Source organism: Acinonyx jubatus, chromosome A3 (genome assembly GCF_027475565.1).
Source record: "Acinonyx jubatus isolate Ajub_Pintada_27869175 chromosome A3, VMU_Ajub_asm_v1.0, whole genome shotgun sequence".
NCBI classification, from domain to species: domain Eukaryota; kingdom Metazoa; phylum Chordata; class Mammalia; order Carnivora; family Felidae; genus Acinonyx; species Acinonyx jubatus.
The window spans coordinates 741,771-762,772 of record NC_069388.1 but is presented as its reverse complement, the minus strand read 5'-3'; the positions used below and the strand labels follow the sequence as shown (position 1 = coordinate 762,772).

The 21,002-nt window shown below is 58.3% G+C and overlaps 1 protein-coding gene and 1 long non-coding RNA gene across 7 annotated transcripts in view; one reads left to right on the top strand and one right to left on the bottom strand.

The window, feature by feature from the left end:
- Window positions 1-699: 699 nt before the first annotated feature.
- LOC113595740 (uncharacterized) lies at window positions 700-20,873 on the bottom strand. Its single transcript, XR_003416331.2, has 4 exons — window positions 16,869-20,873; window positions 10,768-15,485; window positions 7,884-10,571; window positions 700-6,242 (listed from the first exon to the last, which is right to left on the bottom strand). It is a non-coding gene; the product is annotated as an uncharacterized LOC113595740 (long non-coding RNA).
- Window positions 2,865-21,002, top strand: part of RTEL1 (regulator of telomere elongation helicase 1) — a 31,832-nt gene continuing 13,694 nt past the window's right edge. For 5 of the 6 annotated variants that reach the window (XM_053199682.1, XM_053199684.1, XM_053199683.1 and 2 more), the window contains exons 1-12: window positions 2,865-3,004; window positions 3,914-4,106; window positions 4,378-4,471; window positions 5,045-5,126; window positions 5,312-5,372; window positions 9,400-9,475; window positions 10,331-10,415; window positions 10,965-11,030; window positions 12,057-12,228; window positions 19,544-19,582; window positions 19,650-19,728; window positions 20,324-20,421. In XM_053199682.1, coding sequence (XP_053055657.1) covers window positions 2,903-3,004; window positions 3,914-4,106; window positions 4,378-4,471; window positions 5,045-5,126; window positions 5,312-5,372; window positions 9,400-9,475; window positions 10,331-10,415; window positions 10,965-11,030; window positions 12,057-12,228; window positions 19,544-19,582; window positions 19,650-19,728; window positions 20,324-20,421 — 1,147 coding nt within the window. In that variant the 5' untranslated portion in view covers window positions 2,865-2,902. The remainder of the gene's footprint in view (window positions 3,005-3,913; window positions 4,107-4,377; window positions 4,472-5,044; window positions 5,127-5,311; window positions 5,373-9,399; window positions 9,476-10,330; window positions 10,416-10,964; window positions 11,031-12,056; window positions 12,229-19,543; window positions 19,583-19,649; window positions 19,729-20,323; window positions 20,422-21,002) is intronic. The other variant, XM_053199687.1, reaches the window with a different exon arrangement.

Below are 21,002 nucleotides of genomic sequence, written 5' to 3'. Positions count from 1 at the left end.
AGCCTGGGAGGTGCCTTCTGTGTGCCCAGGGCTGTGCTGAGGGGAAACTTTGTCGTAGACAGTGGGGGTGGGGATTGGTCCGGAAGGCCTCCAAGGAGCATCCCAGAGGATGAGCTGATTCTGAGGCAGAAAAGAGGGCAAATGGGGATGGTGAGGCCTAGAACAAGGGCTTTGAAGGAAGACAGAGATGCGTTCCAACCCCAGCTCTGACACCCACTTGCTTGGTGACTGGGGCAAGTTTCTGACTTCCTGTACCTCCATTTCTCAAGTGTAAGATAAAAAATAATGGCAGTCTCCAGATGATGGAGGAGAAGAGGGTACACCCTTGGTGAGTGCGTGGGGGTCATGCCTCCCCTCCTCCTCTGGGCTTAGGGTTCTGGTTGGTACCCCAAAGGGAGAGCCTGGCAGAGATGGTGGGTCCTTTCTTGAAGTGACCATCTCTCCTCCCTTTGGGGCTGGGAAGTCAGAGAGATGGAGTGTCACTCCCATTTTAGGGACAGAGCCACCGAGGCCTGGAGAAGTGCTTGCTCCACAAGCAGCTAAGTCCAGGAATAAAACTGTGGGAAATCTCAGGAGCCTGCACAGGGGTGAGGTAGGCTCAGAAAGGGAACTGACAGGAACAAACCTAAGGGTCAGAGTCAGCCTGGAGCAGGCCCAGCAAGCATGTATACAAAACACACCTTGAGATACACACACAGCGAGTGTGTTAACATCTGTCTTGTGTTCCACATAGTGTCTGACCCACATGGGTATCTCACAAAGCCCGTAACAGCAGGCTCAACTCAAATTTGTTGACTTGATCAAGACCTCTGTGCCTGCTGGGCAGGGCTGGCTATGGTCATCCTTCAGCCTTGGTGTCCATTCCCTCTCATCTTTCGTGGCTAAATTCAGTACACGGAATTTGTAGGTTATAATTTGTAGGAGGCCTGGCAGTCCCCATGTGTGGTTTGTGACCAGGCAGCTCATGCATCAACTCAGGGTCTCAGAGTCCTCAGCTCCAGTCCTGCCCAGGGGGCTCGAGTCTCTGGGCCCTGCCCTACCTTCCTTGGACTTCTGGAAGCACCAACACCTCTGCTTTTAGAAGACAGGGGTGTGTGGACCTGAAGAGGAGGACTCCTGGCTCTGAGACTTGCTAGCTGCTGGCTTTGGGCGATCTGCTCACCACCTAGCATGTTCTTTGTGAAGTGTGGATAATAAAAGAACTTATCTCAGAGGCCATTAGGAAGACAAACATGTCAATGCCTGCGTGGATGGTAGTGAAATCTGTTTGGAGTGAGTACTCAGCAAGTGTGTGGCCAGGTCTCCTCATCTTCTCCAATCTCTAGCTGAGAGTCTAAGACAAACACTGCACACCCCCTCACAGGTGGGACAGGTGGGGGGGGGGGTGGATGCCAGTGGTCCACGTGCTTCTCTAAGCACGATGTCACACATCTAGGCATTAAACAGAGCCCATGAGAAACTCTGATGTCAGCATTGCCAGCTGGCTGGTGCCTTTTGGGACAGGCTGGGGTCATCTACAAATACCTACAGCCTACAGAGTTGTGCAGACCCCTTGGTCCCACTGCTGACTGCCAGCCGGTGCTAGGTGCTGGGGAGTCAGGGGGGTCTACCCTCACCAGTCGGGGGGGACATTGGCTAGAAAGTCGGCTGAGGGTCTCCAGGCCCGAGCAGCCCTTGGGGAGAAAAGGGGAGGAGGGATCACAGCTAACCAATCCGAAGGTTTGTGCAATTGTCTGGACAATCCAGGTGGCTCAGCCCAGGGAGGAGTGATGGAATGCAGGCTCTGGTGGGGAAAGCATCGAGGGAGGAGACGGCTGGAACCCTAGGTTTCTGCCTGCGGGCGATGGAGGTGCCGATCCCCAGGCTCAGGGTCGACGGCGGAGGCAGGGTGGGGCCTGGAACCGAGCGCGCGGACCCCTCCGCAGCGGAACGGTTTCCGCGGGGAGCGACGTGCAGCGGACCGGAATTAGGGACGGAAGTGCAGCGCGTTCAGTGACGATTGTGCGCCTCAGCCCGCCAAGTCCGAACCGGCTGACGGCGGAGGAGACGCGGTGTCGTGCTTCGGTAAACTGGGGTAAATTCCTGGGGACCCCGGGTCGTGCAAGGCTCCCCGCGGACACACGTTGGGCCGTGAATCGCACAGACCCTGGAACAGATACTTTTACCCGAGCGGCGCCTCCCGAAACTGCAGCTCCCGGCAGGCCCCGCGCCACTTTGCGCCCGCGCGTCGGCCATTCTGCCGCGCGGCCTTCTGGGGCCGGTAGTTTTCCTGTTCTCGTGGCCTGCGCCCCGCGCCGCGCGGAGCCGGTTCCCGGGCGGTGGTTCCCCTGCGGGCCGGGCTCTGCAGGGAGGGCCATCATTCGGTGTTTACGTGAACTGTCCGTTAGCCCCAGTGTCCAGGCGAAACTGGGACTGGACGTTGAGGCCGGCCCAAGCCGGGGGTCTGGCCTCTCCAGCTCCGCTGGCACTAAGTGAAATTACTGCAGGCGGAGCTTGTGGGACTGCACCCAGGCTCCGGCTGTCGTTGTTTCTGTGGGTCTGGCCGACTCTCCCCGAGCAGGACCCAGCTGCGCGGGGCGGGAGAACGAGGCAGGGCTGACGTGTAGGTTCCTCATCTTCCCGAGCTCCTTATGATAGGACATCACAGGCTTGCCTTCGACCTTGCAGGGGGGGAGGGCCTGCCCCATCGATCGGTGAGGTGGCTTGGCACTCCAGAAAGGCCTGCTATAAGCAGTCTTGCCGTCTCTGCCATAGGGCTTCCTGCTGGGAGCAGGGTCACGTCCCAGCGCCGCTGGCTGGCATCACTTACCCGCAGTGGCGGAGATCCTGAGATGTTCGGAGGGGTTTTGTCTCACAGCCTGCTTATCAGCCAGCCTCAGTGCCTTCCTGAGAACAGGCCAGTATGCCCAAGATAGCCCTGAATGGTGTGACAGTGGACTTCCCCTTCCAGCCGTACAAATGCCAGGAGGAGTACATGAGCAAGGTCCTGGAGTGTCTGCAGAAGGTACAGCTGCAGATGGGGGGCTTTGTGCCCTGGGAGTGGGTCCACCTTCCTGTTCACTCCTGCTGGGCCCTGCTGGGAATGAGGTCTCCCTCTGGATACAGGACTCAGTCATAAATGGGGCTGGGGTTCTAGGAAAGACGATAGGGAAGTAGGCGGAAAAAGACACTTTTCACTCCTAAGGATAGTCGTGAGGTCATAGGCTTGGGAGCACCCTGAGGCCCACTTGAGGATCCGGGGGAGGTATTTCCACATGGAGGGATAGTCAGTGCCCAACTGTCATTTTGGAAGGTCTTCAAACCCCAGGGGTGTGCAGGAAAGTTGGTGGGGGGGGGGGGTGCGGGCTGCTTCCTGCTGGCTTTCTTGGTAGGCTCTCTCACACCCTCCTGAAGCTCCCAGCCCCTGAGGGGCTCCTGACTGCTGTTCTGGACACGGACTCCTGCAGTGAGGAGCCTGGTGCCCAGTCCCGGGAGCGAGGGGCACAGCTTTGCTGATGTGCCTTTGTGTGTCTCAGGGTTTGTGGCTCGGGCTCCCGCCTGTGCATGCAGGTCTACATAGGTTGTCAGGTTCTGTTCAGACAGTGCGAATGTCTGCATGCAAAGTTGCAGAACAGTCTTCTGTCTTGAGACTTGGAACCTAATTAGTCACTTTACTACTTATGTTACGTGGAAAAATACTTTAGGTGATGTTCTGCAAGCTGTTTGTTAATGAGGGCTGAATTAACCCGGTAGCTTTTGGCTTTTGGTTTGAGAGTGGAAGCACTGTCCAGTTGTCCACTGTTCCCCAGGCCTTTCGCCACCTGCTGGGTGGGCTCTGCCTGGACAGAACTGCCCCAGACCAGTGTCAGGTGGGCAGTGTGGTCTGCACTGCCTCTCTCTGCTTCCCCGTGACCTTGTTCCTGACCCCGTTCAGAAAGTGAATGGCATCCTGGAGAGCCCCACAGGCACAGGGAAGACACTGTGCCTCCTCTGCACCACGCTGGCCTGGCGGGAGCACCTCCGTGACACCATCTCTGCCCGCAAGATCGCCGAGAGGGCGCAGGGGGGGCTTTTTGTCGATCACACCTTGTCCTGGGGAGCTGCCACTTCTGATGGAGACAGCACAGGTGAGGCTCCTCTCGGCCCCTCTGGGGCTCCGTAGAGAAGAAACGCAGGGACAGAGTGGGCTGGTGAGGCTGCTCCGTTCTTTCCTAGCATCTGGCCGTGAGCCTCAGGTCGGAGCCACGTGTTCACACTAGAACGCCGCGGCTAGCCACATAGCTCGTTCCTGGGGCTAGGTGCGCAGGGTCGAGTTGGCCACGTGCCCTTGGGTTAACAGCCTGCGAGAACATTGTCTGCCGGAACTGTGACCTGCCCTGCTTCCTTGTGTCTGGGCAGCCTGCTACTCGGACGTCCCAAAGATCATTTATGCCTCCAGGACCCACTCGCAGCTCACTCAGGTCATCAGCGAGCTTCGGAGCACCTCCTACCGGTAGGGCCAGGCGGCACTCACCCCTGCCTCGGAGTTACGGGGGGTTGGCCTTGGCCAGGTGGTTGATGGTGGCATTCTGCCTGGACCCTGCCCGGAGGGTACTGTCTGCTCCACGTCCAGGGCTGTGTGCGGGCCAGGCTGACCCTGCTGCCCACTGCTTATGAGAAAGCGGCTGGGTTAGCGGCAGCCTGAGGTCCTGGAAAGCAGTGTGGTGTCAGCTGCGGGCGCGGGTCACCGTGGCAGGCGCGTGAAGGGGGCGGCCCTGCCTCTGTCGGAGCCCTGCACAGCTGCGGGGGTCCTGGCGTCCTGCCCCAGCCTCCTGGGTGGGGGAGCACAGAGTAGGTGGGGTCTCCTCCGTCTGCCCTGCTTCCCCTGCCTTGTCTCCTTGCTCACTCTGGGCGATGCAGCCGAGAGAGAGTGCCGCCCAAGCCTGGGTCCGTTCTGGCCCCAGCCACTCCCTCTTGTGAGTTCTGTCTCCCGCTGTGCCCCCCGCAGCGCATGCTCTTGCTGCTGGATGGCGCTGGGGGCTGGTGCCCTCTGGTTCTTGGACCCCACGGCTCTCTCTTCTGCCAGGCCCAGGGTATGTGTGCTGGGTTCCCGGGAGCAGCTGTGTATCCACCCTGAGGTGAAGAAGCAGGAGAGTAACCACATGCAGGTGGGCTCCTGGGGTGGCTCTTTCCCTCGGCTGTGCCCCGCGGGACAGCCCGGTGAAGAGCTGGTGGGGGCAGGGCCGGGACAGGACTCGCTCTCCACACATCAGGCAGGGTGCTCCCTGGCTGGCCCGGTGCGCTGTCCTTTCTTGACCATGGGCCCGCCGGGCCTGCTCCCTCTTTTTCCCAGATCCACTTGTGCCGGAAAAAGGTGGCCAGTCGTTCCTGTCACTTCTACAACAACGTGGAAGGTGAGAGGGGGTTCGTGGAAGCCATTCCTGCTTCTCGCTCAGCGTACAGCCAGGTGGGCTTGGAGCACGTGCAGCCTCTTAGGCCTCGTGGCCTGCTGGCTCTCCCCTTCGGGCTCCAGAGTGGCCGCGGGGGCTCCGCGAGGTGCAGTGGTCCGAGCACTGTCTCCTGGCCGCGGGTCTGCCCTGGGTCGTGTGCAGAACGGCTCATACGCCGGGGCAGGAGAGGCCTCCATCCCAGAGGGGCCTCCTGGCAAGGCTGGCCTTGCTGCGGTCTGGGAACTGGGATTTCAGGGCTTCACCATTCCCTGGTAGGGGCTCTCAGGGCCTAAACTGTTGGTGCAAACAACATGGTTTATGCTGAGCAGAGTCTGGAATTGGGGTGCTCTCCAGCCAGGGCTGCCTACGTGACCAGCCCCCAGCAAAAGCCCTGGGCGCTGGGCTTCTGGCGAGCCTCCCAGTAGACAGCATTTCACACGTAGTCTCGGCTCATTCTGGGGGAGTTAGCTCAGGGAGGGGGTTCTGGAAGCTTCTCCGTGGTCTCCCGAACTCCACCGGCTTTTCCTTCTGATTTCGGCATGTGTCCTTTGACCGTGGCTCCCCTGAGTCCTGGGAGTGCTCTGTCCTTTGGTGCTGTGTCGGGGAGTGGGCAGCCTCTCCCAGAGGTGGCTGAAGTGACTGGCACAGGGTCATGACAACAGCTGGCCCTAGTGTGGCTCGATGGGTGCATGTGCAGGTGCCCACGGCCTTGGTGCATACTCCTTCCTCTCCTCGGGCCCAGAGTGGAGGGCTGGCGCTGGTGCCCTTGACTCCAAATCTGTCAGATCTTTGCTTTTCCACGGTGGGGGTGCCCCTCACACCTGTCAAGGACTTCTGGGACCAAAAGCAATGGCAGAGGGGCTTCTTTGGGGTGTGGCCTTTACAGTTTCCTGTCTGCAGCTAGAGCTCTGTGGCTTGTGTGTGGGTGGGGGGTGGGGGGGTCCCTGTTTCTTGCCTCTGGGTTGGGACTCAGATCCTGGCACAGAGGCGACATGGGCCCGAGAGCAATCACAAGACAGTGGTGGTGCTTTGGAGCACCCAGCATGCCAGGGCAACGCTTGCTCCTGGGGGGCGGGAGCCGGGGATCCCCCACCTCCCAGTAATTGCCATCCCTGGGCCCCGTTCCCGGAGCTCGCTCTGCACCACCTTCTCGTTTGCTGTGTTGTTTGGTCTGGTGGCACCGAAGACCCTTGGAACAGCAGCGAGCACAAGCCTGGCCTACGGGGGACTCAGACGAGTGCAGCCGCTGGCCCCGTGGCCCGGTGTCGGCTCTGGCCCTGGTTCGGAGAATGCTGACCGACTTGTTTGTGTTAGGGCTGTGGGTGTTGGGGTCGCTCTGACGGCATCGTTTCCCCATTACCTTATTTACCTTTTGCTCACAGCCCTCCGCCTTCAGTTCTGCTTTTGCGTGGGCACCGCAGACAGGCTCGTGAGGCCTGATGGCGTCCTCTCTGTTTTACCCCGTTGTGGCCGCCCTGACTTCCCTCCCCATATTCCAGGCAAAGAGGGTGGCATGCAGGTTCCCTGTTCACGTGCCACAACCTTTGACAGCTCCTGATGGAACTGTCCCCACCACCTCCCCACAGCTGTTTGTGGGTCAGCTCTCCACTCTCCAGCCCTCACCTGCACTTCTTCTCACCTGCACTGTCTACACTCGTACCGTCGACACCCGCGCTGTCTTTGCCCACACCATCCCCCCCTGCACCGTCCACACCTGCACCATCCCCCCTGCACCATCTCCCCCCTGCACCGTCCCCCCCGCACCGTCCACACCTGCACCGTTCCCCCCTGCACCGTCCCCCCCCCCGCACCGTCCCCACCTGCACCGTCCACACCTGCACTGTCCACACCTGCACCGTTCCCCCTGCACTGTCCCACCTGCACTGTCTCCCCCTGCACCGTCCACACCTGCACCCTCCTCCCCCCCCCACCGTCCCCACCTGCACTGTTTCCCCCTGCACCATCCCCCCCGCACCATCCACACCTGCACTGTGTCCCCCTACACCGTCCCCCCCACACTGTCCACACCTGCACCGTCCTCCCCCCCACCATCCCCACCTGCACCGTCCACACCTGCACCGTCCCCCCCTGCACCGTCTCCCCCTGCACCGTCCCCCCCGCACTGTCTCCCCCTGCACCGTCCCCCCCGCACCGTCCACACCTGCACCGTTTCCCCCTGCACCGTCCCCCCCCCGCACCGTCCACACCTGCACCCTCCTCCCCCCCCACCGTCCCCACCTGCACTGTTTCCCCCTGCACCATCCCCCCCGCACCATCCACACCTGCACTGTGTCCCCCTACACCGTCCCCCCCACACTGTCCACACCTGCACCGTCCTCCCCCCCACCATCCCCACCTGCACCGTCCACACCTGCACCGTCCCCCCCTGCACCGTCCCCCCCGCACTGTCTCCCCCTGCACCGTCCCCCCCTGCACCGTCCCCCCTGCACCACCCCCACCTGCAGTATCCCTTACCTTGTCTGGTGGGTGCTGGAGCAGGGATGGATCAGGAGTCCAGAGGTGGGTGGTGGGAGCTGAGGGGCACTTTCAGCCCAAAGTGGAGTCAATGCTGGAGCTGGCGTGTGCTGGTCCTCTGGGCTGCAGACCACCCCCCTCCGATCTCCCCGCCCCGCACGGCAGAGTGTGGGTGCCGTCCCATCTGCCCTGCTGGCTCCAGCCTCCATTGGTCTTCCCCTGATCCCCAGCCTCCGCGTTTTGCTCTGGTTCTTGCCGCACGCCCTGTCCGAGGTCCGTGTCTCAGCCTCCTCTGCCCTGCCGTGGGACGTGAGGGGGCATCGCCAGAAGCTGCCCAGCTCTGGGGAGAGTGAGCAGAGACTGCAGGAGGGGTCTGAGAGGAGGAGAGGCACGTGTAGGAGGAAGAGAGGTGCAGAGCAGGAGTGCTGCCTGGCCTGCATCTGGGGAAGCAGGCGAAGGGCCCTTCTGGCTGCCCGCAGCATCTGCGCGCCGGGGTCCGCGCTGGCTGGGATCCCTTCACAACCCACACCCCTGCCCCAGGAAGGTGTCCGGGCTCCGGGCTGGCCTGCCACAGAGCCTGTGGTTGGCTGCTCTGTTGCTATGGCAGTGCCAGCTTGCAGCTTCTCTCCCTGCTGTCCCTGGGGGCATTTTGGGGTCGGGTCACTGTGTTCCGGCTTCTGCAGTGGACTGGGCCTGGTACCTGCCACAGTGGGGCTGGGAGCCAGGAGCCCAGTTCCACAGGAGGCTGCCCTGGGGCCCTCGGGTGTTTTTTAGAGGAGAGCCCTGGTCCCGCCAGCCTGGGCGAGGGCTCCCGAGTGGCCGGGTTAAAGCAGCTCCCCAGAGGGTTCCTGGGGCCCTGGGAAGGTTCTGTGCCCCTTCTGGAGCGCCTTTCTGCCCTGGACCACCTGGCTGTCCAGCCAGCAGGGTGGACAGCCAGCAGGGTGTGGTGCTTATGGGCTGCTATCCCGAGGGAGGGGCCCTGGGTCTGTCAGGTGGGTTCTGCCTCGGGGCGCCCCATCCTTCCTGTCTGCCCTGCCTCTGCTCTGTGCTCCCTGTACTGTTGACATTTGGGGGTGGGGGCGGGGAGAGAAAGCAACTTGGTGCCAGACTGAAGCCTACTAGTAAGACAGATGCTCCCAGGGCACAGCCTCGAGAGTGTCTGGGATGGTGGTGACGGGCTGTGGGACTGTGCACCCCCTCCAGCCCCGTAACCCCCAAGTTCCCAGGGATCCCCTCTCCTATTTATCAGTCTCAGGCCAGCAGCCACCTTCTGAGGTACAGGGCAGGGCTTAAGGTCTGGGGTCCTTCCCAGGTGACCCTCAGGCTGACAGGGCAGGAGTTCTCTCTGGTGAGTCCCTGGCGGGGGGGTGCCCCCATCTTGCCCTGAGGGAGAGTCTTGGGGTGGCCGTGGCCACTGCTCACTATGTGGGAGCCATGCTGTTCTGGGCGTCCCTCTGGGGTCTGCGGGGACTCAGTGGGCCTGAGGACACGTCTTTACTCCTGCCTCTTTCCCCAGAGAAGAGCCTGGAGCAGGAGCTGACAACCTCCATCCTGGACATTGAAGACCTGGTCAAAAGTGGGAACAAGCACAAGTAAGACCCCTCCCAGCCAGGCAGCAGCCACCGCGTCCTCCGGGCGGGTTCTGGCAGGACACCATGAGCCGTGGTCCTCGTTGCCTCGACTGGTCATAAAGCTAACAGTTGCTCAGTGTGAAAAACGGAAGTGTCTCTGAGGAACACAGGCAGGGAAGCCGTCACCACCGTGCTGACGGGCAGCTCTGGCCTCCTGGAGGACGCACTGTGGCTTCCAGCAGCCGGTGGGCAGCGCACCTGCCCTCCCCACTTGGCCCGTTCCCACAGAACATGCCTGCCTCTCTGCTGTGTGTATCAGCCTCTTACGGCTTTAAGGCTCCGAGTTGTGCTAACGTGGGGCTCAGCGTTTTCTTTCTGACTGCCTCAGCTCTGTACCCAGGAATAGCATTGGGGTTTTTGTTTATGTAGAAATTTATTTTTTTTTTGCTTAAAATTTTTTTTTAACGCACATTCACTTATTTTTGAGAGGGCGTAAGCAGGGGAGGGACAGAGGGCGAGAGACACAGAATCCAAAGCAGGCTCCAGGCTCTGAGCTGTCAGCACAGAGCCTGATGCGGGGCTTGAACCCACGAACCACAAGATTGTAACTTGAGCCAAAGTCGGACGCTTAACCGACTGAGCCACCCAGGCGCCCCTGTTTATGTGGAATTTTCAATCGGTGACCCAGTCGAAGTCCCTGGTCAAAGACTCAGGTGTGAGTTGTGGGCCCTCCCACCGTCCCCAGGCTCCGGCTCCTGTCTGGGCCCCGTGCAGCACGAGGGCTCCTTCCTCACGCCTGCCCCGCAGCAGGAGCCCCTCCAGGGACCTGGTCCCCCCTCTGTGGTGCTCACGGCGCCACCTCCCTGCTCCCCACAGGCTGTGCCCGTACTACCTGTCTCGGAACCTGAAGCAGCAGGCTGACATCATCTTCATGCCGTACAACTACTTGTTGGACGCCAAGGTGAGCCGTCTGCTCGCGTGGCTGCCGAGTGCTGACGTCAGCGGGTGTCCCTGGCCTCACAGGGGCCGGTGGGGCCTTTGCTCGTTCAGTTCCTGAGACTAGACCCTTCCTCAGGGCAGCAGGCGGGTGTGGCTGCAGTAGCTGCGGTGCTCGCGTCTGTCAAAACCCAACCACACACTTAAAACGGGCACTTTGTTTATGGAAACATCAGCTGCAGTGGAGACACAGAAGTCCTAGTCCTAGACCCCAGCCACGTCACCCCGCCCCACCCCGAGGGAACGCTAGGCCGAGCCCCACTTTGCTCCTTCTCCGTTCCTTGGGTGTGTGGCAAGCGCGGTGTGGGGTCGCGTACCTGCTCCCTCGTGCCGTGTGTGTCGCCAGAAGGGCCACCTGAAGTCCAGCTCAGCGGCGGGTGGGTGGAGTGGAGGGGATTGCCCGCGGCTCCGGCGGTGCGGTGGTGACGCTTGGGGAGGAGGGGGAGGGCCGGCCCACCCCTGCCTGCCTCGTGCTTCTTGGCTCCAGCCCTGCGTCCTTCCCCTCTTGGTGCAGAGCCGCCGGGCGCACAGCATTGACCTGAAGGGGACGGTTGTGATTTTCGATGAAGCTCACAATGTGGTGAGTAGCTGGGTGGCCGTTGGCCACACCTCTCCTTTGCCGCCTTCCTGCGGAGAGCAGTGCAGACCTTTCCGAGCCCCAGGCGAGGCACACCGTCCGGCCCCGTGGCCCACTTCCACCTGGAATCCCCCCCAGTACCCCCCTCCCGTCTGTTTTGTTCTCTTTGTCTCTCAGTGGACGCCTGGCCTGATGCTCCCCGTTGGTGGCCATAACCAGACTCGGCTCAAAGAGGCCACCTCCTGGCCCCTCTCTCTCACCTGCACCCTGCCTCACATGTTCCTGTGACCCCCGCTCAGGGCCTGTGTTTCCAGGAATGGCTGGCCTTGGCCAGGGCACTGGAAGAAGGCTGCTTGGGTGCTCTGGAGCCTTGTGTCCTGGGACAGTGGTGGCCACTCTCAAGCTTCCGCTTGGTTCCAGGCATTGTTATGGGGGACGATAGGTCCAGTGGGCCAGATAGAATTTTTGAGGAAAACCAGGAATCTATATTTTTAAAAAAAACTTTTTTTAATGTTTATTTATTTCTGAGAGCATGAGTTGGGGAGGGGCAGAGACAGAGGGAGACACAGAATCCGAAGCAGGCTCCAGGCTCCAAGCTGTTAGCACAGAGCCCGACATGGGGTTAGAACCCACGAACCGTGAGATCGTGACCTGAGCCGAAGTCGGTCGTTCAACCGACTGAGCCACCCAGGCGCCCCTCTCTATTTTTTTTTTAAAGTTTATTTTGTTTTAGTAATCTCTACACCAAATTTGGGGCTTGAACTCAATCCTCAGATCAGGAGTCGCATGCTCTTCTGACTAAGCCAGCCAGGTGCCCCCAGAAATCTGTATTCTAATGGGAAATTTTCTGCTGACGAAGTTTCAGACACTCGTGTGGTTGGATGGCCATCTTTGGACCAGTTTGTGACCTGGCCTTAGAGACCGTGGAGGGGGGACTTTGGCGGGTAGGGGGGGGGGCCTCTGCTTCCTGTACCCTCATCTGCACCTTGGCTTCCTGGACCCCCGAGTCCCTGCCCCGTTTGGCTGTAGCGTGTATGCTGGTCTCAGGAAAAGATGTGTGAGGAGTCGGCATCCTTCGACCTGACCCCCCATGACGTGGCTTCTGGACTGGACGCCATAGACCAGGTCTTGGAGGAGCAGACCAAGGTGGCACAGCAGGGCGAGTTCCACCTGGACTTCAGTGCGGACTCTGCCGCCTCAGGTGAGTTTGCAGGTGGGAGACGAGAGACAAGACAGGCTGCCCGGTGGTCTCCGGTCCCAGCGCCTTCTTCAGTCGTTTGGGGACAAGGTGAACTTCTTTTTTCTTCAACGTTTTACATTTGAGAGCAAGAGAGAGGGAGAGCAGGAGCAGGGGAGGGGCAGAGAGACAGAGATGAATCAGAAGCAGGCTCCAGGCTCCAAGCTGTCAGCACAGAGCCTGATGTGGGGCTTGAACCTATGAGCAGTGAGATCCTGACCTGAGCCAAAGTCGGACGCTTAACTGACTGAGCCCCCAGGTGCCCCAAGATGAATTATGTTAGGAGGGTCTTGGGGCTTCACGGAGCAGGGAGTGGGTGCCCGCTGACCGTTCCATCATTCTCTGAAGACCTTTCCACAGTTTCCCAGCGGTAGAGACTCCACTGTATAAAAATGAAAACTACACGTGTTAACTGTGAAGTACGTCATTTATCAAAGACCCGCTAGCGTTACTCGTATGTGGCTCACTCTCCTCACAGTCCCCTCCCGGTGTTTTCCTGAACACAAGGGTAATTGTGCTGGACGTGCACGTGTTTGGTGGCCACGGTTAGTTTGCGTGGATCCGCTCCACGGCCTCTGTCAGTGGCTGACAAGGTCACAGCAGGACCGCTCTGCCGTAGGCACCTCCCCTGTCTGGTTGCTAGAGGTTTGGGACGTTTGCGCTCTGCACGGTGGCGTCTCCAGAGGCTTTGCTGTGTCGTGCCGTCAGGCTCGGGGTGCCGGCGGGGGCAGCTGGAGCTTCCTCTTTGCGACCGGAGACTGAACAGTCTCCAGAGGGAGCAGAGGCCCCCCTGCGGGCTCCATGCTCCCTTCTTGCCCAGGGCACCTGCGTCTGCCCTCTCGGTCAGGCCTCCGCTGGCTTGCCCACAGCCCCGCGCCGTTGGACGGAGGGTTCGTAAGCGGCGCTTGTGTGGTTGGCACAGAAGTTCTCAAATGCTTTGGTTTGGACCTTTATGTTCTTAACGCTTTACTGAATTCTGGGCGCCTGGGCGGTTCAGTCAGTGAGGTGTCTGACTTACGGTTCATGAGTTTGAGCCCCGCATCGGTCTCTGTGCTGACAGTGCACAGTCTGCTTGGGATTCTCTCTCTCCCTCTCTCTCGGCCCCTCTCTGACTCACGTGCACATTCTCTCCCAAAATAAATAAATGAAAACTTAAATCTAAAAAAGTTAAAGTTAAGAAGAAACCTTACTGATTTGTCTTCCCGTGAATTATGTTTATCGATGATTACTGTATTAGAAATGGAAACTAAACAAACAGAGACTAAACAGGTCACAACGATGTATTTGTTCTTGTGAGTAACGAGCCATTACGCGTTACGTGAGGCTCCAGGGCTGCCGTAACAACACGCCATAAGCCGGGCGACCTGGAACAACAGGACCCCCCTCTCCCTGCCCCTGCCCTGGGGCCCAAGTCTGAGGCCCGCACGTCAGCTCCACACTAAGGCTCCTGAGGCGTCTGGGGCGTCTGTCCAGCCTCCAGCCTCCGTTGCGTCTTCACGCGGGTTTCTCTCCCATGTGTCTGTGTCCAAATGTCCCTCTTCTTGTAAGGACACCGGTCACGGAAGTAGGATCCACTGTCATGCACAGTGACCTCATCTTAACTTGATCATATCTGCAAACACCCTGTTTCCAGATACGGTCACACTCACAGAGACCACGGGTTAGGAATTGAACAGATCTTTTTATAGAACGTGGTTCAGTCCGTGGCATGTTAACACAAATAGTGTTTTGTTTCCCTTCCTTCCTTCCTTTTCTTTCTTTATCTCTCTCCGCTCCCCTCCCTCTTCCTCCCTTCCTTCCTTCCTTTCTTTTGAGAGAGAGAGACAGAGAGAGAGAGAGCACGAGCAGGGGAGGGGCAGAGAGAGAGGGAGACACAGAATCCGAAGCAGGCTCCGAGCTGTCAGCACAGAGCCCAAGGCGGGGCTTGAACCCAGGAACTGTGCGTGAGATCATGACCTGAGCCAAAATTGGACGCTTAACCGACTGAGCCACCCAGGTGCCCCAAGAACGTTTTTCTTAAAAAACGACTGTATTTTAAAAATCGAAAGAGTGGCATCTTATTATGGTTAAAAAGATCTGTTTAACAATCTGGCTTTGTCAAAGGTGGTTGGGCCGTAACTTTCTGCTTTTGCTCTGATGCGGTACCGCCCATCACGTGCTGCGTTCATTTCCCGCTGCTGCGGTAGGTAGTGCCGGCAACGCCGGGCAACACAGATGTATCGTCTTCTAGGTCTCCCGAGTCCGTCCAGGCCGGTCCATCCGAGGGGAAAGGCAAACTGTGTGTCATGCTGAGGGGTGGCGTTGTCATGAAGACAGGTGTGGCCCTGCAGGCCCCCTGAGCCGGTCTCGGGCTCCAGGTCCCTGAGCCTCACAGGAGCTTGTCTGCCCCCATGGAGCCCTGCCCGTGTGTACCTGTTTCACATTTTCCCTTCATCAGAACTGCTGAATCAGAGCTGTGTTCAACGCCCGAATGCACGTGTGTTTGAGTGAACAGCTACGTGTTTCTCTGAGAGGACACCTAGAAGTGGATTATCTGGATGGATGGTCTTATGTTTTTCTTAAACCTTGTTATCTTGAGATTTTTATTTTCAAGTCTGTGTCCTCTCAGAACTCTCCAAAGCGCAGTGACTTTGTCATAGTGTCTCAGTGTCTGCCATGCGACGTGCCCCCTCAACACGTGGTTTCAGACTGCTCTGCGTCCGCGGAAGTGTCCTGGCCTGCCGTGCTCAGCTCTTGTTATGGGCTCCGGTTTTCTTCTTCGGGGACGCGTTCAGAGCCTCCTCTGCCTCAAGGTCTTTCCTGTGTCTTTCCTGACTTGTAAAAAATTGCCCCCTTTCTCTTTCTGTTTCTCTGAAGTCGCCGTGGCAGGCATCCACTTTGGTTTTCCTTCCGATTTAGTCTTCGTTTTTAAAATCATCTTTTGTTTTTCTCCTGTTTCTATTTGAGTTCTGTGGACGGATGATCTCTTTTTGTGCATCCTTCCCGATACTCTGTATCTCAGCGTTTGTTTCCCAAGAACAAGGACACTCTCGTGTGGCCTTGCTCTGATCGGGAGACCAACATCGATAGTGCACTCTTGTCAAGAATTTGTCCAGCCGTCCTCACTGTAGCCTGAGACACAACCAGAGGAAATGTCGTGGTCTGGGAGCCACACCGTGGCCGTGTCTCTGTGGCCTGAGAGCTGTGGTCTGGACAGATGTCCTCTTCTGTGGCCTAGATACCTGTGAAGAGAAAGGTTAGTTACATTCGACGCCCTGCACTTGGGACGTGTGAGATGTGCCCTCGTGACTCCGTTCAGGACTGCCCACAAGTGCCGTGCCCTCGGGCTCGTATCACAGACGAGGCTCGGCACGTCTGTGTGTGCGTTGTTGGTGACGCCAACTTTGATCACTCGGTAAGTGACGACTGCCGGATTTTCCTGCTATGAAGTTTCTGCTCTTCCATTTGTAATTTCTAAGTAACCTGTGGCGTCCGTTCACGATTCGTCTCTGAAGTAACAATTACCGTAATGTTTGCAAAATGACGTGTCTTCTTACCCCTGGATGCCGCTCATTTCTGAATTGGAATTTCCCCGTGTGGAAGACTTTGCTCCTCTACACGGCAGGGCAGCGTCCTTCCCGTGCGTGCGGGGTCGCGGGCTCACGCACACGCTCCAGTCTGTCTGAAGCCGCGCGTCTCATCCTCGCTTTCTCCCCGTCCACGTCGGTCTTCCCATCCATTTTGTCTTGTTTTTATGTATTTGCTTAAGTAATTTCTACACCCAGTGTGGGGCTCAAACTCAGGATCCTGAGGTCTAGAGTCACCAGCCGGGAGCCCCGATCCATCCTTTTTATGTATTTATTTACTTTTAATTATATTTTTTATTTTTTAAAATTTACATCCAAGTTAGCATCTAGTGCAACAATGATTTCAGGAGTAGATTCCTTAGTGCCCCTGACCCATTTAGCCCATCCCCCCTCCCACACCCCCCCCAGGAACCCTCAGTTTGTTCTCCATATTTGTGAGTCTCTTCTGTTTTGTCCCCCTCCCTGTTTCTATATGATTTTTGTTTCCCTCCCTTATGTTCATCTGTTTTTTCTTTTAAAGTCCTCATGTGAGTGAAGTCATATGATTTTTGTCTTTCTCTGACTGACTGATTTCTCTTAGCATAATACCCTCCAGTTCCATCCATGTAGTTGCAAATGGCAAGATTTCATTCTTTTTGATCGGTGACTAATACTCCATCGTATATATACATCACGTCTTCTTTATCCATTCATCCATCGATGGACATTCGGGCTCTTTCCACACTTTGGCTATTGTTGATAGTGCTGCTATAAACATGGGGGCTTTTTTTTTTTTTTAGAATTTTTTTTTTTAATGTTCATTTATTTTTGAGAGCGAGCGAGTTGGGGAGGGGCTGAGAAAGAGGGGGGACAGAGGAGCCGCTGCAGGCTCCAAGCTGTCAGCACGGAGCCCAGTGCGGGGCCCTAATTCACAAACCGTGAGATCATGACCTGAGCTGAAGGCAGACGCTTAACCGACGGAGCCACCCAGGTGCCCCCCCCATCCTTTTTTTGATAGTGGAAAAAGCTGGCTTCTGTTTTTCCCAATAGTCCACTTACTTGTTTTATCCTGGAATACCCAGACGGTTGTTTCTAAACAGCTCACGCATCCGTGATAACGGCAGGCTTCCTCGCCAGAGCCGAACGCTCGCTCGTACCCGTTCTGTCGTCGGCCCAAGTGTGCAGCCCGCATACTGTGCCCTGGGGCTCGGCTGTGCCTGCAGCTCCACTGTCGTTTCATCATCCTCTCCGCTTCCTTTGTTCTCCTTTAGATTTCACTTCTTACGCATTTTCTCCCTCTGTTGATTTTATCACGCCTTTGCTATTTCTTGAGCATTTGAAATGTTAACGTGGGTCCAGAAGTCATCGTCTACTCGAGAAGTGTCTTGTCAGTCTCTGGTTTATTCTGTTTTGGGCTATATTTCCCCCACGAAAGCAGCAGATACAAGCGTGTGTTGCTGCCTCCCTCTTCTCCCCTGCACGCAGGGCCGTGTGCTCCTTGGAGACGCGTGTTTGCACCTTACTGCTTTCGTTCCTAGCATGCCCGGCCAAGGCCTCCCCTTGCAGAGGCTCCCTCCTCCTCGGCTGCCTGAGTCCCCCTGTGGATGTCCCATGTCCGTCTGTATGGCATCTAGGCTGTTCCCAACACCCCCGGTCACAAACGGCGCCGTGAGGGCAACATGGCACACGCACTTCAGGGTCAGCTCCAGGATCCGGGGCTGCTGTCGACAGGGAAGCATGCTGTTGGGCTGTTGAACCCTGGGCCCCTCATCACTGGTGGCAGGGGACCGTTTGCACTCCCACCGGCAGTGGGCAGAGGTCTGCGTCCCCACAGCCCTGGCCACAGAATGCGACCTTGGGCCTTTTCATCCTGCCGGTCTAATAGACCGGGCTGCGGTGTGCCGTTCGTTTGCTTTCCTTCCGGGAGTGAAATTGAAGGCTTTTTCAGTTGTTTCAGGAATGTGAATTTTGTTCTGGGAAGGGCTGTGCTGTGGGTGTGGAGTGGCTGATATCTTTAGTTTTCATGTGATGTCCTTGTTCTGTCCTGGAAAACCACGTGACACCAGCCACCCCCCCCCCCCCCCCCCCCCCCCAGCCAGCTCTCGTCTGTGAGTTTCTCAGACTTTCCTTGAGTTTGAAAAACCTTGACAGTCGGGAGGAAGGTTGATAAGGCCTTTTGCAACATGTGCCCTAATCGGATGCATCCGATGTTTCTCTCAGGGCTGTGCTGGGGCTCCCGGGCTTGGGAGAGTGCCCTTCTTGTCCCGTCCCGCCAGCTGTGTGTGACTTAGGACCCTCGGCCGGGACCACCAGGCGAGCCCCTTTGTGTGCGGGGCCTCTTTGCAGTCGCTGGTTACTTCTCCTTTCCACCCCGTCCTCCCTGGAAGGAGGCCGCTCAGCACAGCCCACACCTGGGGCCCGTTCCCCTCGGTGTCCCTCTCTGGGACTGCACACAGGCCCGTGGTCTCAAGTGATGCCAGCTGGGGTGCCCGGTGGGCTTAGTCGGAAGAGCGTGTGATGCTTCATCTCGGGGTTGTGAGTGTGAGCCCCACATGGGGTGCAGAGATTTTTGTGAATAAATAAAACCTTAGAAAAAAAGACGCCAACTAACAAGCACAAAAAAAGATAAATTGGACATCATTGAAATTAAAAACTTAAAAAAGAATTTTCTTAAGCTTGTTTTGAGAGAGAGAGATGGGGAGGCGCAGGGAGAGGGGGAGAGAGAGAATCCCAAGCAGGCCCCACACTGTCAGCACAGAGCCCAGTGTGGGGCTCGAACTCATGAAGCCACGAGGTCATGACCTGAGCCGAAATCGAGAGTCAGGTGCTTAACCAACTGAGCCCCCCCAGATGCCCCTGGTGATATTGTTTTTATAGGAAAAGCAGAATAGATGCTTGTTTTTTTGTTTTCCTTCATTTTCCCAATTTTCACATTTGGGAGTTTATTCTCGACTGCTTATTGGTCCCTTGTCCCCCTCAGGAGAGTAGGGGTTTTCTGTTGAAAAAAAATTTTTTTAATGTTTATTTATTCTTAGAGAGAGAGAATGAGCAGGGGAGGGGCAGAGAGAAGGAGACACAGAATCCAGAGCAGGATTCAGGCTCCGAGCTGTCAGAGCAGAGCCGGACGCGGGGCCTGAACTCTTGAACTGCAAGATCGTGACCTGAGCCAAAGTCGGACGCTCAACCGGCTGAGCCCCCCACGCGCCCCTCAGGACAGCAGTTTTAACGTCGTCAGTGGGTACTTGTGTTTCAGCACGGTCTGCTCTAAGCCTCATCCTCCCTGAACTCAGGGTCCCATCTTTGGCCGTTAGCGTGGCCCCGCCAGGCCTTGAGGGAGACTGGGCTATTCCTCGCCTGTCCTCGCTTTTCCTGTCCCTCCTCTGGCTCCAGCCAAGTCTCCAAGCAGTCCTGGTTTCCTCTCGCGGGAGGTCTGATCTCGCAAGAGCCACGATGCGGGCGCTGGGACACTTTGTAGCTGGGTCGTTGTCCTGGGCCTCCAGCGAGCATCCGAGTGTGTGTGTGCTCCCGTGTCCCTAGTGGTGAGACACCGCCAGCTCACACCGCTGCTTCTGGCCTGCGTTCGGGCTGCAAGGGTTCAGAGCCTGTTGGACGGGTCTGTGCGAACCTCCAGACCGCCACGACTTGGGGAAACTGGCAGGAATCCAGCCCGAATCCTGTCTCCAGGATGCGGTGCGTGGCGGTGGAAAGTGATGGTGCGTTTGCTGCTCTCCCAGGGCTGCGCATGGAGTTGGAAGACCTCGCCAAGCTCAAGGGTGAGTGCTGCCCTCCCCCGCTGCAGCGTGGCCGGGCGGGCTGCACCTGACGACCCCTTGCCCACAGTGATCCTGCTTCGCCTGGAGGGGGCCATCGATGCCGTTGAGCTGCCGGGGGACCAGAGTGGTGTCACCAAGCCAGGGAGGTAAAGGACAGTGGGTGTGCCCGGCTCTCCTTACAGTGCCCAGCTGCCCTGGCCCCGGCCTCTCCAGCTCTGGCCCAGCCCTTGGGCGACAGCACAGCCACCCTTCAGAGTGAGGAGCTTCTGTGCGCATCTTCCCGCCAGCCTCCTCTTCCGGCCGCCCGTAGGCCCGGATGGCTGGCCGGGGTGCGCAGGACTGTGGTCTCAGCAGCCCAGGGCACCTGGCTTTATTTCCTAAAGGCAGGTGAGGGATCGTGGCCTGGGGCCAGTTGTAGCTTTCCTCAGGGCACAATTGACAGCTGTGCTGGGATCCAGCCTCAGGTTCTTGAGGTGTGGAATGTTCTAGAATGTGCTGGAGCACGGCTGCCTGCCTTCTTCCTGAGCCCACCTGTCACACTGTGCTCAGAGCCTTGTGGGACTCCCACTTGCTTCCCAGCTGCTCCAGGCCCTTCGGCCTTCACGGCCCAGTCGGCAGGGCTTACCTGCCTCCCAGAGCTGCCCTGTGGGGCCTTGCCTTTTCCTTCACACTCAGGGCTCTGAAGTTTGGCCTCCTCTCAGGGGGCGGCCTGGGCCCTGCCTGAGCCTCTGTCCTCTGCAGCTACATCTTTGAGCTGTTTGCCGAAGCCCAGATAACCTTTCAGACCAAAGGCTGCATCCTCGACTCCCTGGACCAGATCATCCAGCACCTGGCAGGACGTGAGTCCCCATTGGGCCCCATGGCCACCTTGGCCCCCACACTGGCCTTGACTCAGGGCTGTAGCCTGCTGCACCCCCAGGCAGGAACGTTGCCCCCAGATGCCCCTTTCTGCCTGGGGTGTTGAAGCCTCGCTGCCGTTCAATGGGCATGTGTTTTGTAAAGCATGTTCCCTGGTCAGCCCCGGAGGGGAAGAGTGGTGAGGCACCTGCTAGGCGACTGAGCCACGGGTCCCGCCAGCCTCTCCCCTGAGCCCCCCGCATCCTGTGTCCACCCAGAGGCTGTACCGTGGGCCCACTTCTGCTGGGTGGGGCCTTGTTCTCATCTCAGACGGTCACTTTGCTGTGCTCCTGGGCCCTGGGGTGGCCCAGCAGCCTCAGCCTTACTTGAGCACAGAGCCTGTTCTCATTCCACCGACCCCCCGGAGACGTTCTGGCAGCAGTGTGGGAACTGCCCCCCCGCAAGGGCGCGCCGCACACCAACACTGGGTTGAGGCCAAGCTTGCTCGTGGCTCCTGAGGGCGGAGGGTCCGGGGCTTCCCCTGGCAGAGGTGCGGGATGGCCAGCGTCTGCTGCTCCCACAG